Source organism: Salvelinus sp. IW2-2015, linkage group LG4q.1:29 (genome assembly GCF_002910315.2).
Source record: "Salvelinus sp. IW2-2015 linkage group LG4q.1:29, ASM291031v2, whole genome shotgun sequence".
NCBI lineage: Eukaryota > Metazoa > Chordata > Actinopteri > Salmoniformes > Salmonidae > Salvelinus > Salvelinus sp. IW2-2015.
Window position 1 is genome coordinate 25,915,433 of NC_036842.1, and position 18,573 is coordinate 25,934,005.

The following is an 18,573-nucleotide window of genomic DNA, read 5'->3' on the forward strand; positions in this document are numbered from 1 at the left end:
CTGATATAACTTGTAATAGAGACAGCCAGGAAAGAAAAAACGGCAATGTGGAAATTGACAGTGGATATGCAGTTCCAGCTCCTTCAGAAAGTATTCATACCCCTTGACTTATTCCACATTGTTGTTACCTCTCACACATCTATACACAATACCCCATAATAACTAAGTTAAAACATGTTTTTAGACATTTTAGCAAATTTATTGAAAATAAAATACAGATGTCATTTACATTCACACCCCTTTGCGATGACTCTCCAAATTGAGCTCAGGTGCATCCAATTTCATTTTGATCATCTTTGAGATCACTTAAACCTGTACACCTGTGGCTAATTCAATTGTTTGGACAAGGTTTTGAAGAAAAAAACACAATTTTGAATGTAATGTTGTAACACAACAAAATGTGGAACAAGTCAAGGGGTATGAATACGCTATGTGCTGCAAACAGCTGGTTTCAGAGGAACTGAGTGAGGCAGTGGAGTTGTTTTTGATAGCAGCACAGTAATAAGAAGCACTGTTGTTTCTATGGAAGGAAAGAGAAGTCCCCTATAGCCAGCTGTAGCAGCGGTGCCCCACTATTGTAAATCTATTTTTTACACTTCTCTTTTCCTCCCTCTCACCCCTGGCCTCTCCCTTGCTCTCACCCCTTGCCGTCACCCTTGCTCTCACCCCTTGCCGTCACCCTTGCTCTCAGCTGCAGTCTCTGTCCTCTGGACATTCTGACCTTCATATCTTTGGCCCAGGAGAGAAAGAACGTATGAATAATGACTCATTTAATAGCAGCGGTCAGTTAGCCATGGCTGCTCTCTGCAGATGGACAGGCGGTCAGGACAGGATAACAGCTGTATTGTTTGAATGGAGAGGAGGATAGCAGGAGAACAATTCCTGGCAGGATATCCTCCTCTGCGTTTCATGGTCACCTAGGGCGCCACAAAAACGTGGCTGTTCCGCTCGGGGGGGAAAGGGCTGAGGCAGATCTAGGGCCCCCAGTCGCCCCTCAGTCCCTATGCTAAATTAGATCTGTCTACCTTTCTCTCTCCCCCTCTGTGTCCTCCCCTTCTCTGTGTCCTCCCCTTGTGTCCCCCCCTTCCCTCGGTGTACTGCCTGCCCGCCCTTCTGCCCGCCTGCCCTGTCTGTGTGTCCCCTCCTTCTGTCTGTGTGTCCCCTCCTTCTGTCTGTGTGTCCCCTCCTTCTGTCTGTGTGTCCCCTCCTTTGGTCTGTGGTCCCGCTCCTTCTGTCTGTGTCCCCTCCTTCTTGTCCTTCCCCCTCCTCCTGTCTTCCCCCCCTACCTCCTGTCTGCCCCCCTCCTCCTGGTCGTGTCCTCCCCCTCCTCCGTCTGTCCTCCCTCCTCCTGTCTGTCTCCCCTCCTGTCTGTCTGTCCTGCTCTGCTGCCTCCCTCTTGCTGTTTTGTCTCCCCCTCCTTCTGTCTTCGTCCCCCCTGCTCGTTCTGTCTGGTCCCGCCCCTTGCTGGTCTGTTGCTCCGCCCTCTGTCTGTCTCCGTCCCTCTGTCTGCTTGTCCCCCCTCCTTCTGTCGTCCCCCCTCCTGTCTGTCCCCTTCTCTCGTGGTCTTCCTCCCTTTTGTTCTGTGTCCTCCCCAGTGGTTTGTGCTCTGTGTCCATCCATGCTGCTCTGATCCCGTCGTTGCTGTGGTTCGTCCTTTTCTTGTGTCGCCCTCCTTTTGGTCTGTGTGTCCCCTCTTTGTTCTGTGTGTCGCCCCTTTTTGTCTGTGTGTCCCCTCCTTTTGTCTGTGTGTCCCTCCTTTTGTCTTGTGTCTCCTTTGCGCGTTCCCCTTTTGTCGTGTGTCCCCTCCTTTCTGTCGTTGTCCCCTCCTTCTGTCTGTGTGTCCCCTCTTCTGTCTGTGTGTCCCTCCTTCTGTCTGTGTTCCCTCCTTCTGTCTGTGGTCCCCTCCTTGTCTGTGTGTCCCCTCCTCTGTCTGTGTCCCCTCCTTCTGTCCTCCCCTCCCCTGTCTGTCCTCCCCCTCCTCCTGTCTGTCCTCCCCCTCCTCCTGTCTGTCCTCCCCTCTCCTTCGTCCTCCCCTCCTGTCTGTCCTCCCCCTCCTTCTTGTCTGCTCCCCCTCCTTCTGTCTGTCCTCCCCCTCCTTCTGTCTGTCCCCCTCCTTCTGTCTGTCCCCCTCCTCTGTCTGTCCTCCCCCTTTCTGTCTGTGCCCCCTCCTTCTGTCTGTCCCCCCTCCTGTCTCCCCCCTTCTGTCTGTGTCTCCCCTCCTTTGTCTGTGTCCCCTCCATTTGTCCTGTGTCCCCTCTCTTTGTCTCTGTGTCCCCTCCTTTGTCGTGTGTCCCCTCCTTTTGTCTGTGTGTCTCCCTCCTTTGTCTGTGTGTCCCCTCCTTTTGTCTGTGTTCCCCTCCTTTTGTCTGTGTGTCCTCCTTTTGTCTGTGTCCCTCCTTTTGTCTGTGGTCCCCTCCTTTTGTCGGTGTGTCCCCTCCTTTTGTCTGTGTGTCCCCTCCTTTGTCTGGTTCCCCTCCTTTGTCTGTGTCCCCTCCTTTTGTCTGTGTGTCCCCTCCTTTTGTCTGTTGTGCCCCTCCTTTGTGCTGTGTGTCCCCTCCTTGTCTGTTGGTCCCCTCCTTTTGTCTGTGTGTCCCCTCCTTTTGTCGTGTGTCCCCTCGCTTTTGTCTGTGTCCCCTCCTTTTGTCGTGTGTCCCCTTCCTTTTGTCTGTTGTTCCCCTCCTTTTGTCTGTGTGTCCCCTCCTTTTGTCTGTGTGTCCCCTCCTTTTGTCTGTGTGTCCCCTCCTTTTGTCTGTGTGTCCCCTCCTTTTGTCTGTGTGTCCCCTCCTTTTGTCTGTGTGTCCCCTCCTTTTGTCGTGTGTCCCCTCCTTTTGTCTGTGTGTCCCCTCCTTTGCTTTTGTGTCCCCTCCTTTGTCTGTGTGTCCCCTCCTTTTGTCTGTGTGCCCCTCCTTTTGTGCTGTGTGTCCCCTCCTTTGTTCTGTGTGTTCCCCTCCTTTGTCTGTGGTTCCCTCCTTTTGTCTTGCCCCTCCTTTGTCTGTGTGTCCCCTCCTTTTGTCTGTGTTGTTCCCTCCTTTTGTCTGTGTGTCCCCCCTCCTTCTGTCTGTGTGTCCCCTCCCCCTTCTGTCTGTGTGTCCCCCCCATTCTGTCTGTGTGTCCCCCCCCATTCTGTCTGATGCTGTTTCCCCCCCCTTCTGTCTGTGTGTCCCCCCCCCTTCTGTTCTGTGTGTCCCCCCCCCCCCTTCGTCTGTGTGTCTGTCTCTTTCTTTGTCTCTCTCTGTGTCTGTCTTCCCTTTCCCCCTCTTCTCCCTTCTCTCCCTTCTAGGTCTCTCTCTCCCTTCTCTCTCCTTCTCGCTCCCTCTTTTATCCCTTCCCATCTTTCCCTTCTGTCTCCTTCTCCCTCTGTCGCTCTCTCTTTCACACACTAACTCACATTCACATACGCTCTCTCCCACACACTCATTCACATTCAAACACACTCTCTCACACATACACACTGTCCTGAACTTCCAGAGGGGCGAGGAGAAGAACAAGAGGGAGGTGTCAGCTGACTACCCCCCTCCAATCAGATAAGTTCTGATGTAAGTGTTTAGCAGCTGCTAAGATCAGATTTAGTGGGAGGGAGTGAGCTAGAGAGAGAGAGAGAGAGCGCAAGAGAGCCAGTTGTAGGCAGCCAGTCAGTGCAGCATGGCTATGCGCCGATAGGGAGGCATGAGAAGCCAGAGCTCTGTAGCATGGACGAGTCCAGCATTCTGAGGAGACGAGGGCTACAGGTAGGGAAATGGGAACAGTTGTGTGTGACGTGTTAGTGTGTTTCTATGCGGAGCAGTGCTGCTGGACAGCAGAGTACAGTTAGGAGTTTCCTACCTTTTGTGTTAACACTTGGCAGTATGGGGTGAATAACAATTTGGCTCTGGCACTGTGTGTGTGTGTATATGTCTCTGTGTGGGAATTACTTACCTAATCACAGAACTGTGTTTTGTACTTTTCTTAATTAGCCTCCAATGTTCTTACAATGTGTATGGAGATCATACACATTGTAAGAACATTGGACAGAAATAGATTGATTTCCTCCGAGTCGATTTGATTTCTGTTACTTTACTATTGCCTTAGATTTCATGCTTTATGATATTAGTGTTAGACCCTGCCTAGGCTGCTGAGATGAATAGGCTGTAGGTTCCTAGCTATAGAGGCTGATTGATCTTGTTGTCTGAAGTGCTGTCAACCAGCCTCTTATGCCGTATTGACTTCTATATGATAATGGCGCAGATATCGAAGCTTGTGCTCCGCCGACGGAAGCCTTGATAAAAGTATTGGATGTGTGCAGGGCTGCTGCCATCCACAACAAATGGTTGCTTTATGAACGCGTGATTGCCCTCATCGTCCCATAACAGAATGGACACATGGTGCCAACATGGGGGTGCAAGACATTGCTCACATTTCATTCCTATACAGAACTTTATTCCAAGATGTTTGATGTCTCTTTTTTTTGTATACACAAACACTATTCGAAAGCATCTTTTTTGTAGTACTTTATATTTGTTGCACACAACAGCAGTTTGCCCAGATCAGTACTTGGTGAATAGCTCAGTAACTCCAAGTGAGAGTTGCCGAGTAAAAGGGGATTCAGAAGGGCTGTTAACTATTGTCAACTGTTGACTGGGATGTGAAACCTAAAGTGTGGTTTTAGGGATGCTAAATTCCCAGTGAGTAATTTTATGTGGCAAGTTTTAATTGGTCTGCACTCCATAGATGAATCACAGCAGTAAAATGGCTTTTATGCTCCAACATTAATTTCATTATAAACAAAGGTAATTCATGCACATTAGATTGCATTTTCCCCCTGTGCTGTTTTAATGATTTTAAAATGATAGACAAAGCCAGGGACAGTATGTAGATGACCAAGTTATTGTTTATATGTTCACTATTTAAAGTATGAAGGTCTTTCCCTAGCGATTATTCACTTTTAGGAAAATCGAACATTCATTCTGAGCTTTATTTAGTTATTTTTTTATGCTCTTAATTATTTTCTCTATAGTAGCTATTAACATTTTGTGTAATTGCCGCGTGTGTTTATCAGGAGCTCCCAAAGCCGTAATTTCCTCACAGTAGCCAGCTAATCCCTAAACTCTTTGCTTCCGGCATTACCTTTAAAGGACACCATTACCTTTAAAGGACACCATTACTTCCCTCCTTGTTTATTGTTTCACACAGACATTACACCCAACGCTCTCCTTTATGGGCCCATAGAGCGCTGGTCAAAAGAAGTGCACTCCACTATAAAGGGAACAGGCTGTCATAGGACGCAGCCTAGATAATGTTTACATTTTGGTGAAGGAGAAGTGCATGGCTTTGAGCTGTATGCTGATTTACATTTACATTTTAGTCATTTAGCAGACGCTCTTATCCAGAGCGACTTACAGTAGAGTGCATACATTTTATTACATTTTTTACATACTGAGACAAGGATATCCCTACCGGCCAAGAGCAGACGCTCTTATCCAGAGCGACTTACAGTAGAGTGCATACATTTTATTACATTTTTACATACTGAGACAAGGATATCCCTACCGGCCAAACCCTCCCTACCGGCCAAACCCTCCCTAACCCGGACGACGCTATGCCAATTGTGCGTCGCCCCACGGATCTCCCGGTTGCGGCCGGCTGCGACAGAGCCTGGGCGCGAACCCAGCCCAGCCTGGGCGCGAACCCAGAGACTCTGGTGGCGCAGCTAGCACTGCGATGCAGTGCCCTAGACCACTGCGCCACCCGGGAGACACAGTATGTGGGCTTTGGAGTCAAAAGCCACCAGAAGATTGATTCATTTCTATATTGTATGCTATATTTAATGCTTTTCAATGTTATCTTGGCTTTTTTAAGGAGTCTACGCAAATGGAGCCAACGGAGGTCTGTTTGCGTCGCGCTCTACGTAGTTCTACGTACAGTACCAGTCAGAAGTTTGGACACACCTACTCATTCAAGGGTTTTTCTTTATTTTACTATTTTCTACATCGTAGAATAATAGTGAAGACATCCAAACTATGAAATAACACATATAGAATCATGTAGTAAACAAAAAATGTGTTAACCAAATCAAGTAGCCACCATTTGACTTGACAGCTTTGCACACTCTTGGCATTCCCCACACAATAACCCATAATGACAAAGCGAAAACAGGTTTTTATACATTTTTGCAAATTTATTCAAACTAAAAAACAGATTCAGTAGTATTCAGACCCTTTGCTATGAGACTCGAAATTGAGCTCTGATTAAACTTGTTTCCATTGATCATCCTTGATGTTTCTACAACTTGATTGGAGTCCACCTGTGGTAAATTGAATTGATTGGACATGATTTGGAAAGGCACACGCCTGTCTATATAAGGTCCCACAGTTGACAGTGCATGTCAGAGCAAAAACCAAGCCATGAGGTTGAAGGAATTGTCCGTAGAGCTCCGAGACAGGATTGTGTCGAGAGATGGATCTGGGGAAAGGTACCAAAACATTTCTGCAGCATTGAAGGTCCCCAAGAACACAGTGACCTCCATCATTCTTAAATGGACGACTCTTCCTAGAGCTGGCCCCCTGGCCAAACCGAGCATTCGGGGGAGAAGGGCCTTGGTCAGGGAGGTGACCAAGAACCCGATGGTCATTCTGACAGAGCTCTAGAGTTCCTCTGTGGAGAAGGGAGAACCTTCCAGAAGGAGGACCATTTCTGCAGCACTCCACCAATCATGCCTTTATGTTAGAGGGGCCAAATGCAAGCCACTCCTCTGTAAAAGGCACATGATGGCCCGCTTGGGGTTTGCCAAAAGGCACCTAAAGGACTCTCAAGACCATGAGAAACAAGATTCTCTGGTCTGACGAAACCAAGATTGAAATATTTGACTGAATGCCAAGCGTCACATCTAGAGGAAACCTGGCACCATCCCTACGGTGAAGCATGGTGATGGCAGCATCATGCTGTGGGGATGTTTTTCGACGGCAGGGACTAGGAGACTAGTGAACTCTTTGCGAAAATGGGTTTGGCGTTAAGTTTCTAGCTAATAGGATATGTTAATTTACACTTACTCTTCAACTTATATTGTGGGGAGGTCTAAATAATGAAAAACGATCTACCAAAGCTATTCATTTTAAAATGTTGATTCTCGTTGCTATTATCATTCATCTGATGATGAGACAAGACGTGCCCGACTTGTGTTTTGCCAACGTATGATGGGGGTCCCAGGGTTGCTGGTTTGCCTCGGCAAGAAAAGTTTGAAGACCACTCCTGTAGACTGAGAAAAGTTTGAAGACCACTCCTGTAGACTGAGAAAAGTTTGAAGACCACTCCTGTAGACTGAGAAAAGTTTGAAGACCACTCCTGTAGACTGAGAAAAGTTGACATCTGATTTAAGTGACCTTCTGGTTGGTGGAGCTTACACATGTTAAACCAAACTGTTCCTGCAGCTCACTTCATAAAAAACTCAACATTTCACCACCAACATTTTGCCTGCCTTTGGGTTGATGTGGTAGATTTGTAAGCGCGCCACATGGTATGTGGAGCTTACCTAGTGGTTAGAGCGTTGGGCCAGTAACCGAAAGGTTGCTAGATCAAATCACCGTGCTGACAAGGTAAAAATCTGTCGTTCTTAACTGACTTGACTAGTTAAAAAAAGGTTAAATGAAATGAAGTACCTCTCTCCATCTGGAAGATAGACATGCAGACAGCCACAAAGTGTGCACTGAAAGTTTAAACCCTACTGTCAGTGAGACACTTCACACTAATCAGTTATTTATGACAGATATCAGAAATTGTCAAATATTTACATTTCACTGAATGTTTATTTGCGTATGTTATTGATCAGGTTTACTGGAATAACACGGTTATACAGTAAGAAATGATGCCTGTAAAGAGTAGAACACTTGAATGACAAGTGCACATGGCCATTCATCCAGCCCGTTCTTTATACATATAAATGCCCATTTGAGTTTACTTGTCTTGTGTGAGGCTGTGACATTGAGGCATTACCACAAGTGTGTCAATGCAGAAGTTGGATGGGTCTGTAACGACATGTGTTCTGGAGAGAATGTGATCAGTTTATTCCAAGTCTGGATAACTGCAGTTTTCAAAGTCATGGCCAATTGTCTTGCCCAGAGTAAAGGTGATTTAAGAGCAATTGGGATGTAATACTGCTTAAACCCTAATTCAGCAGTTATTGTTAGCAATTTCAGGTCATTTAGACAAAAGTGACACAATGCCCTCAGATTAAAAATAGATTATTATACCTGCTGCCAAGTTTTAGGTAAGTTTGAATTTATACAGTAGGAAAGGCTTTAAGAATATATTTGTGGAATTTTCGATTATGGGGAAAGGATGAGGAATATGTCTGTGGATTTGAGTTTTTGCAACAAAAAAAACACTGCATTTTAGTCATTGTTTCCCTGTCATCAAATCCCCTTGTGTGAATCCCTTCACATACAGTGCCCTCCTGAATTATTGGCACCCTGGGTAAATATGAACATGAAGGCTATGTAAAATGTATAGTTTCAGCTTGATCTTACACTGGAAATAACATATGAAGCCAACATTTGAGTTAAAATTGTTCAACCCCAAAAAATCTGCATCAATTATTTTTTTTCCAAAAACATGCATGTCACAATTATTGGCACCCCTGCATTTAGTACTTTGTGCAGCCTCTCTTTGCCAAGATAACAGCTCTGAGTCATCTCCTATCATGTTTGATGAGGTGGGACAACACATAGGAAGGGATTTGAGACCATTCATCCACACAGAAACTCTCCAGATCCTTCAGAGTCCTCGCTTGTGAACTCTCCTCTTCAGCTCACCCCACGGGTTTTCAACAGGGTTTAGGTCAGGGGACTGGGATGGTCATTGCAAAAGCTTGATTCTATGGTCATTGAACCATTTTCGTGTGGATTTGGAGATATCCTTTGGATTGTTGTCCTGCTGGAAGACCCAATGATGACCCAGTTTTAGCCTTCTGGCAGAGGCATTGTAAAATTATAGTGACAATATCAAAACTATGAAATAACACATATGGAATCATGTAGTAACCAAAAACGTGTTACACAAATCAAAATTATAATTTATATTTGAGATTCTTCAAGGAAGCCACCCTTTGCCTTGATGACAGCTTTGCACACTCTTGGCATTCTCTCAGCCAGCTTCATGAGGAATGCTTTTCCAGCAGTCTTGAAGGAGTTCCCACATATGCTGAGCACTTGTTGGCTGCTTTTCCTTCACTCTGCGGTCCAACTCATCCCAAACCATCTCAATTGGGTTGAGGTTGGGTGATTGTGGAGGCCAGGTCATCTGATGCAGCACTCCATCACTCTCCTTCTTGGTCAAATAGCCCTTACACAGCCTGGAGGTGTGTTGGGTCATTGTCCTGTTGAAAAACCAATGATAGTCCCACTAAGCGCAAACCAGATGGCATGGCATATCGCTGCAGAATGCTGTGTTAGCCATGCTGGTTAAGTGTGCCTTGAAATCTAAATAAATCAGTCTCACCAGCAAAGCACCATCACACCACCACCTCCATGCTTCACGGTGGGAACCACACATTCGGAGATCATCGGTTCACCTACTCACAATGACACGGCGGTTGGAGCCAAAAACTCATCAGACCAAAGGAGAGATTTCCGTCCATTGCTTTTGTTTCTCGGCCCAAGCAAGTCTCTACTTCTTATTGGTGTCCTTTAGTAGTGGTTTCTTTGCAGCAATTCAACCATGAAGGCCTGATTCACGCAGTCTTCTCTGAACAGTTGATGTTGATGTGTCTTACTTGACCTCTGTGAAGCATTTATTTGGGCTGCAATATCTGAGGTGGTTAACTCTAATGAACTCACCCTCTGCAGCAGAGGTAACTCTGGGTCTTCCTTTCCTGTGGTGGTCCTCATGAGAGCCAGTTTCATCATAGTGCTTGATGGTTTTTGCGACTGTGCTTGAAGAAACTTTCAAAGTTCTTGAAATGTTCCGTATTGACTGACCTTCATGTCTTAAAGTAATGATGGACTGTTTCTTTGAGCTGTTCTTGCCATAATAGGAACTTGGTGTTTTACCAAATAGGGATATCTTCTATATACCACCCTTTTTTGGTTACTACATGATTCCATATGTGTTTGTCTTCACTATTATTCTACAATATAGTAAAAAAAAATTAAGAAAAGCCCTTGAATGAGTAGGGGTGTCTGAACTATTGACTGGTAGTACATCAATTAGATTTTGTTCATAAGAATTTCTAGGGGTGCCAATAAATGTGACACGCATGTTAGTCATGATATTTTGAGTGTAAGATCGAGCTGATAAACAACAATGACATTTTCCCCCAGCCTTTTTGTTCATATTTACCTAGGGTACCAATAATTAATGAGGATACTGTACATTGTCCAGCAAAGGTGTCCTATTCCGATATGTCTTAGCCCTCTGTGCGAAGATTTTCCTCTTTACCTTGTTCTCGCTCTTTTCCCTAAGAAGCTCTGCAGTCAGATTACGAAGTGAATATAATAACAGTAGCACCTTTTTGCATATTTACCCCCGCCAAGCCACACTACATCTTGACACAATGCTCGCTTAACACGGAAGCCAGCCGCACCAATGTGTCGGAGGAAACACTGTACACCTGGCGACCGTGTCAGGGTGCATGAGCCCGGCCCACCCCAGGAGTCGCTAGAGCGCGATGGGACAAGGACAACCCTGCCGGCCAAACCCTCCCTTAATCCGGACGATGTTGGGCCAATTGTGCGCCGCCTCATTGGTCCCCCGGTCGCGGCCGGCTGCAACACAGCCCGGTAATGAACCCGGATCTGTTGTGACACTGCTAGCACTGTGATGCAGTGCCTTAGACCGCTGCACCACTCGGGAGGCCTTTGAGTTGTTCATTTTATAGTTGTTTATAATTACAGTTGTAGGACCAGGCATGGGGAGTCTAGAGTATTAGCTGTGTTTGTTTCATTTAGCTCCTTTTTCACATGTATTCTTAATAAGAGCGAATGGGGACAGGGCATTTCTGATGAGGTGTTCTCTCATGTAATTGCTTTTTTGATTGAAGGTAATTATTTTTTGCATGTTACCGAATGCGTTCTGTTTATTTTGTTTACTTCCTATGCCATTGTAAATGTTTTGCAGTTATAAAAAATCTAACAAAAATCTTGTGGTAATAGTAAGTTTGCATAATGTTAAGTGGCCTTGACAAGTTTTTGCTTGGTCAAATCAAACCTTTTTCTCTTCCTCAATCATATTGCAAGGATCCGTTCTCAGGTCATTCCCAGAAATTAAGTGTTACCAGTAGTTATATTATACTATAGATTTACTATTGTGCGTCACTAACCAGGTTTCCATCCAATGTTTTTTATGCGCGTAATAATAAAAAATGTCATGACAGGCCTGATGGAAACAGCAAATTTGAAGGTAAACTTTCCAAATGTTGAATACGCTAGATAAGGTGAACTTTTTGTTGGTAAAATTAACTGTGAGGAAAGACAGTGGAAATGTTGATATAATATCCATCATATGGAAGTAAACTTGGAGACACGTGATGACTTTCACTGGTGAAAGTGGAAGGTGATGAGCTTTGACAAATAAAAATCTTTCTATTTTGTCCATAATAATGTCATGTAGGCTGTACCTGCACTGTATCGGAGAGCTGTTGGCTAGAACACACGTGCCAATACCAGAGTGGGCACATTTGCTATATAATGCAACATTTTCTGTGACAAAAACATCAGTAGAGTTGAAAATGCGATGGAAACTATTTGACTTGTATTTTATACTCGGTACATGGGAATTTAAATGCAGAAGTTATGTGCACTGCGTCATCATGCGCAGACGTATCAGCAATAGGTCAATTTGATGGAAACTCATCTCTGGTGGGAAAATGCAAATATTTTATTTATGCAGATTTTGGAATATTCACATGAAATTCTCTCACCAATTGGATGGAAATCTAGCTATAGCAACTCCGACGTGTTGCCATGGGCTTGTCTAGCACTTTCCTGTACAGGAGTAGCCTACGGCACAATCAGTCCTATCTCAATTTCATATTGCTTTCTCAGAGTGCCCGACTGCCTCAGTCTGTGCATGGCTATCTGGGGAAATGGCATTTGAGACTGGACTAATCTTCTCGTAGCATGTTATCTGATCATGTCAGTGTATTTGTATTCACAACGTGACATTTGCTCACACAATCGGCTTGTGCTAGGTGCACTGGTAATCCACTAGTGTGAGCCTGAGTATTCCTGCCGGCCAGCCAACCTCTCTTTCATCCACACTGTCGGGTGAATGGCACTTTGCATGTATTATCAGTTGCGTATTGATTGGATATGAGTAGAATTAACCGTGCATGAATAGCTAGTGTTTTGAGTTGGGTTAGAGTTTGGCCTTGATGACGAGGATGATTAAGTGTCCTTTTAAATGGACACAAATGGATGTTCTTTGGAAAATATTGTATAATGTGTGCTGCTACTCGAGCGAGAATGACAGATTCAGACCTTGTACATTACTGTATCTGTCAGTTTCCTAAAATTAGTTTTCATTTTTTTATTCTTTGAACACATCCAGTAAAATATGTTATCGATACCACACCATTCAGTGTTAAATACCATCTTATATCCATTCTGCCAACATGTTTTCCACTAGCAATATATAGTGGCCTATATTTTCACATGCAATTTGAAATAACAACTCGCTTGGCGAATGAGATGCGCTCATCCATCTGCTTTGTTTGAGATGCAGAGCAGGAGAGGTTCAAGAGCAGAACATATACCAAGTCAAGCTGAGATGTTAAACCTAGATCAATTCCTGTCCTGATGAATGAAACCTTATCACACTGGACACTGGTGGAGCAACCAATTGATACATTTATGACAGACTGCATCCCCCTTATCAGGCAAAGTGTTATAGATGTCAACAAACAGATCAGTGAAATATCCCACAGTAATTGTGAGCTTTGCCATCAAGAGCAGCTCTCTCTCCATAAATAACACAGGAGTTGATCCCTGTCTGAGTGAGCGGAGCATATTGGAGAACAGTTTGTTATTATTTTGTGGGCTGACTGTTTTATATCTCTGAGCTAAAGTCTATGCATTGGTTTTGGGAGCTAACATGAGTTTTTAGGTCTCAGGAAATGGTGTTCACCAAACCAGCTCAGCTTCATATGCAATCCTGGCCTTTTTAGCAAGCAAGTAATTTGAAGTATATCTCATGTAATGTTGTCCTGGTGCCTTCTAGCTTTGTTATTGAAAAGATGAGTGTACCTGAAAGTGTTAATAGTTAACAATATCCTTTGTTATGACACTTAAACTCCTATAATAAATCATGAAAAACATATATTCCTTAATTTAAAAGATACTGTCATTGTTCCCTCATCTAAGTGTGACAAAGAGGATTTCAAAAATTGTGAGCCGATCTCTCATCTCACTCAGATCAATGAGAGATTTCAGATATGTATGAAAAACGGTGGGGCGAAATGATTAACATGGATAGGATATCAGTTTCTTTTGAACATGATGCCTTCTTTCTTGTCAGTGGAAATATTAGACGCTGGAATCACTAGTGTTTTACTCACGGTATTTACTCATCTTAACCAAAGAGATCCCTGACAGGCTGTCTGGGAGCAGACTCATCAATCAAACGTAAGGTTTTATTCTACATCCACACAGAAAGCCTTTGAATCCTATAATTATTCACAACATTAATTATTTGTGTGTTGGGATAAACACATTGCTTATACTGAGTAATTGTGGGTCTGACAGCTGAGTGAACCCCCCCCCCAAAGAAAACACTCCAGCTGAGATGTCCACACACTATGGAAACTCCCGCAGATCGTTTTGATGTCAGCTGTCTCGTCTGTACCCCCAAAATGTCCCGTTTTCAATCATCTCCCACAAAAACTCTCTGGGTTCTTTTTTGTCATTGTTTGTTGATGAGATTAACTGTTAGAGTTGCGTTCTTTTAGTGTTGTGCTGTGCTCATCTCAGTTTTTAATGTGAAATACTTGGCACATTGGTACAGATTGTGTGAGACAGGCTGTCATAGTGTAGTTATATTTGGATTGACGACATGTCACACTACCTCGCTCTCAAGAATCTAGTGGTCGAGACATATCTCATTGTGTATAATACATTATGTTGTGATCATAATGCATCATAAGACTTGTTATAAGCATGTACAATACCTTCATGTCTAGTAGTTTAGATTTCTTGTCGTGAAATTTCAACTGTTAATACTTTCTACCTATGTTATACAAGGTCATAAGAACTGGTTGTTGGGAAAAAGCAAACCCTTGAGGCTGTGGCACTTGTCTTTTTGTGACGTTCCTTCAACCCAGTCATACAACCCCACTATCTGTGTTTCAGGAACTGGGCTTTCTCCTCTTAGTATCCTGCAAGTCAGCAGTTTACCAAGGCCAAGAAAGTGCACTTTTGATCTTGAGATGAGCGAGAAAATCAAAGGGAATTATTAATAAAGCATCACAAGAAGGTCTTTAAAGAGTCACTGCCTGCTTTGATGTCAAGTCTTGCAGTTGACATGGTTCCCGCCAGCGGTCATCCAGTGACATTGGGCCCTGCGGAGTATGCAACCATCTGAAGTCATCCCTGTTACCATCAGTTGTGAATGGTTTTTCGATACAGCACTCTGATGTACTTTCATAAGATCGTTTTGCGTCACGGTTCTGACCGTTTCAGGAGGGAGGTCGTTGATAAAAGCGTTGTCTCAGTCTCTCTGAAGTCTTCTGTCAATACATCAGAGGATTTTTACATTTTTTATTTAACCTTTATTTAACTAGGCAAGTCAGTTAAGAACATTCTTATTTACAATGATGGCCTAGGAACAATGGTTTAACTGCCTTGTTTGGGGCAGAATGACAGATTTTAACCTTGTCAGCTCGGGGATTCAATCTAGCAACCTTTCGGTTACTAGTCCAACGCTCTAACCCCTAGGCTACCTGCTGCCCCAGTGTATAGGATCCTCCTATACACTGCCTGTTAGCAACCACTTCTTGTTTTTGGCAGAATTTGCTAAGGTATGAGGATGAAGGTTAGTCAAACATGAACTCATCTGTTTTCCTTTTCACTTTGACTAGATTGGACATATTTTAGCATCATTACTTTTACGCCATGGCAGCTGTAAATGGCAACAGGAACACAAATGACCATGTTCGTCATCAAAACGCTGCTCTTACTTGAGCTAGAAGCAGTTTTTTATATTGAGAATAAAGTTATGACCATAAAATTCTTCAGAAGCTAGACTGAACGTGGTACAGTGTAGTCCACGTAATTCAAAAACGACCCATTTATAAATCACAACCTGGGTCAGGTGGGAATCATTTGAAAGCTTGTTCTATTGCCAACTAGCTAAATTATGAAGAAGGATCTTAGTGTTAGGCTTTCACAAGGCAATTCAGAGAAACGGATTGTAATTTTGTAATCATAGAAAGGATTAGAGTGCATTAAGGTGCGTGTTCGGCGACAAATTTTCTTCACAATAGACAAACGAGCTCATTCTGTTCAGAACAACCCAGAGTATGACATGTCATCTTGTAAATGTACGTCAAACATAGTGATCATAAACGTTGACACTGTATATGACATGAGTTTTATGATATGGAAATGTGATATGCATAATTTGGACTAACGGGTGTTTTTCCTTGCTTGTATGACATCAAAAGCAGTATTTATTATAATCCTTAATCTTTCAAAATACATAGTCCTCTTAATTTACAGTATTTCCCTCACTCAGACAACAAAACATTTGCAAAAGTTGCCCAATGAGAGGGAGGGATGGGGCAACTTCTTGTCGTGTGCTGTGCTCAAGTTCAGAACGGCTGTCAGTCAAAACCCATACAGAGCTGTGAAGCACAGAGCCAGCAAACCAGACCAGGGTTTGAGAAGTCAATGAGAGAATTCAAAAAACTATTCCTTAGTTGTTCATTTTCTCGAACTCTAAAGGCATAACCCAGATTTGAGCCAATGTCTTAAATAGCTGAACATGTTATTACTCCAACCTCATGAAAGTGACAAACTGATATGTTGTCATTGTCGTCAAAAGCAACTTTATATCAAAGGAGTTACTTTGATTTGACGGACCTGCACATGCGCAGTTCGGCGCGAGATGACTGAACCGATGACGTGCTACTGCACACGAGCTTACCTAGTCAACATCTTCTACAAGTGTGGTCGGGGATTTCTATTGGAGAAACAGTTTCTACATATCTTTATACCTAACCATCTTTGAGTACGTTTTGCAAGACCCTGGGGTATCAGGTTACATATCCACAAACATTGGAGGCTTGGGAGTCCCGCCTTAACACGTATTCACTGTTTGGGCTCTGTCAATTTTGTTGGGGAAGGGGTTCGTCACAGAGTCACATGCACGTAGCACTGGAATGCTGATTCTCCCGCATCGTGTCCCATTGTTCTTAGACAAACACATGGTTTTATCCATTTTTGTATTTAAAAAAAAAAACTATTTGTAGATGTGAACCAAAACCACTTTGTGTTCGCAGATGGACAAACTTTATATTAGATGAAAGCTAAGATCGTATCGAATTCGTAGAGTAGCTAGCCAACTCTGCTACGTTAACGTGGGGAGGGAGAGAAGTATGAATGAAGGCTGTGTACCAGGAAATAAGGCAGACTGCTAATAACTATATAAAAAAATTATTAGAGTAATAAGGCAGCTGAAATCTTATAGCATGTCAAATGTACATTTGGTTGTGAGTATAAGTATTGTAATGAAACAGCAGGGAGCAGGTCTCGAACCCTCGACCTTCTAGCCCGAGGTCCGGCGTGCTATCGACTGTGCCGCAAAAGCATGCTCAAGCGGCAGAGTCGATTTCCGCGCTTATAAACCCAGGGTCGTTACACTACTCCCTCCTTTCAAAGAGCGCGTCCCTCGCGCTAGCTTGCGACTCTACGTCTTACAGGAACGCGCTCACCGGCCAAGCACACGCACTGTCGTGGATGCAAGGTCCGATCACTTCTGACACCATGTAATGAAACAGCAGGGAGCAGGTCTCGAACCCTCGACCTTCTAGCCCGAAGTCCGGCGCGCTATCAACTGTGCTGCAAAAGCATGCCCAAGCGGCAGAGTCGATTTCCGCGCTTATAAACCCAGGGTCGTTACACTATGTAGATTACCCCCATTTGTTATGAATAGGTTGTTCATAGCGTATGACATTTAAAAAATGAAATGGAGTATTTTTCATAGGATTTACTATGTTAGTTCATACTAGTACAAAAGTGCATACAACTCTAAGATAAATTATGACTATTTCCAAAAAGCCGAAAATGTAAGCTTTTAGCAGTATATGGCATTACGAGGTACTGTTCATCGCCCTCTCATGAAAATGTTATATACGGCCAACACTTAACATTAACATCGAACAGGTGGCTCGATGAGACACGGTGGCATGACTCTTCACAGCTTGTTTTATTTTTAGTAAGCCTATTGGCACAAGTAAAAGAGAGCCTCACTTGTGCTTTCTGAAGACTAAGCCCAAAACAGTTTGTCAAGTAGATTCACTCTATGTATGTGATATTACTTTTCTGCAGATTATGCCTGTGGAACGTTTTGTTTGACTGATACAATAAGAGATGTTTTTATTCAGTAACACAACATCCTCTTTTGAAGTCTGTTTTTCTCAGTGAGAGATGGAGGAAGCAAGAGTTAAAAACAACTATAAACTGAAAAGAGTTCTTATGTGTTCAGTCAACAGTCTGCAACCTGCACAGTGTGATAGCTGGCTATTTCACCCTACCAGGAGCTGAGAAAGTGTAGAAAATGGATTGGCAACAGCTTACTCTTGAATTGCTAATTTTATGATATTCTGTGGACATAGCTTAGAGGCATTGGAATAATCATGGATAATATTCATGATTATTAATCATGTAAATCTAGCAATTTGTTTATCTTAAAATGTTTAAATATTTCAGTCCAAAGAGTTTTCAGCTAGTGATTAACATTTGGAATGTAACGGTGGATAAGAACTTGTGGCATTGTACATCTAGCTGCCATATTCCACTGTCATACCATCTAGACATGACAAGATTTCCATTAAGGTTTTAGCTTTGACCTAGTCTACTCTTTGTCCTTCAGCAAGTGACCATTCATAGATTGACCATACCACCCTGCATCCCTCTGCTGGCTTGTCTCAACAGTTAAGTAAGGTTGGATCTTGGGCAATCCTTGGAAGGGAGACCAGAAGCAGTTGTAGGCTCTGGGTCCTTCTATTGTCAATATCTGCGCCAGCCTTATCCTACCCTTATCCCAGTCTCTTCAGTCAAATCTCTCCCCAGGCTCTCCACCCCCGCCTTGTCATTACTCTGTAGATGAGAGCGCAATAGAGGCGCCGCATGACCCTAGTCTCTCTGACAGACCCCCCGGCACGAACCTAAACGTCATAGGTCATCCAATCTGACCCCAGACACAGCAGGAGCTTAGCCAATCACAGGGCAACACACGAGTCATTAATCCCCCCTCCTTTATGACATCAGTAGGAGGGATGGGAGAAGGACAACTTCTGCATCATACTGTGCTCCCACATTAGCTACAGAAAAACCTATCCATAATAACTTTCAGCAATGTTGGATGAGAGGAATGCTGAAATAAACTATG

The 18,573-nt window shown here is 43.7% G+C and overlaps 1 protein-coding gene across 6 annotated transcripts in view; it reads left to right on the top strand.

Annotated features, from left to right (window-relative positions):
* The window catches only part of mast4 (microtubule associated serine/threonine kinase family member 4), a 187,500-nt gene that overhangs the window by 80,657 nt on the left and 88,270 nt on the right, over window positions 1-18,573 (top strand). The window contains exon 1 of one of the 6 annotated variants that reach the window (XM_023984211.2): window positions 3,312-3,728. The exons of the other annotated variants lie outside the window; for them this stretch is intronic. Within the exon in view, the coding sequence (XP_023839979.1) occupies window positions 3,690-3,728 (39 nt within the window). The 5' untranslated portion in view covers window positions 3,312-3,689. Of the gene's footprint in view, window positions 1-3,311; window positions 3,729-18,573 lie in introns of those variants that run through there. 6 annotated transcript variants of the gene reach the window in all.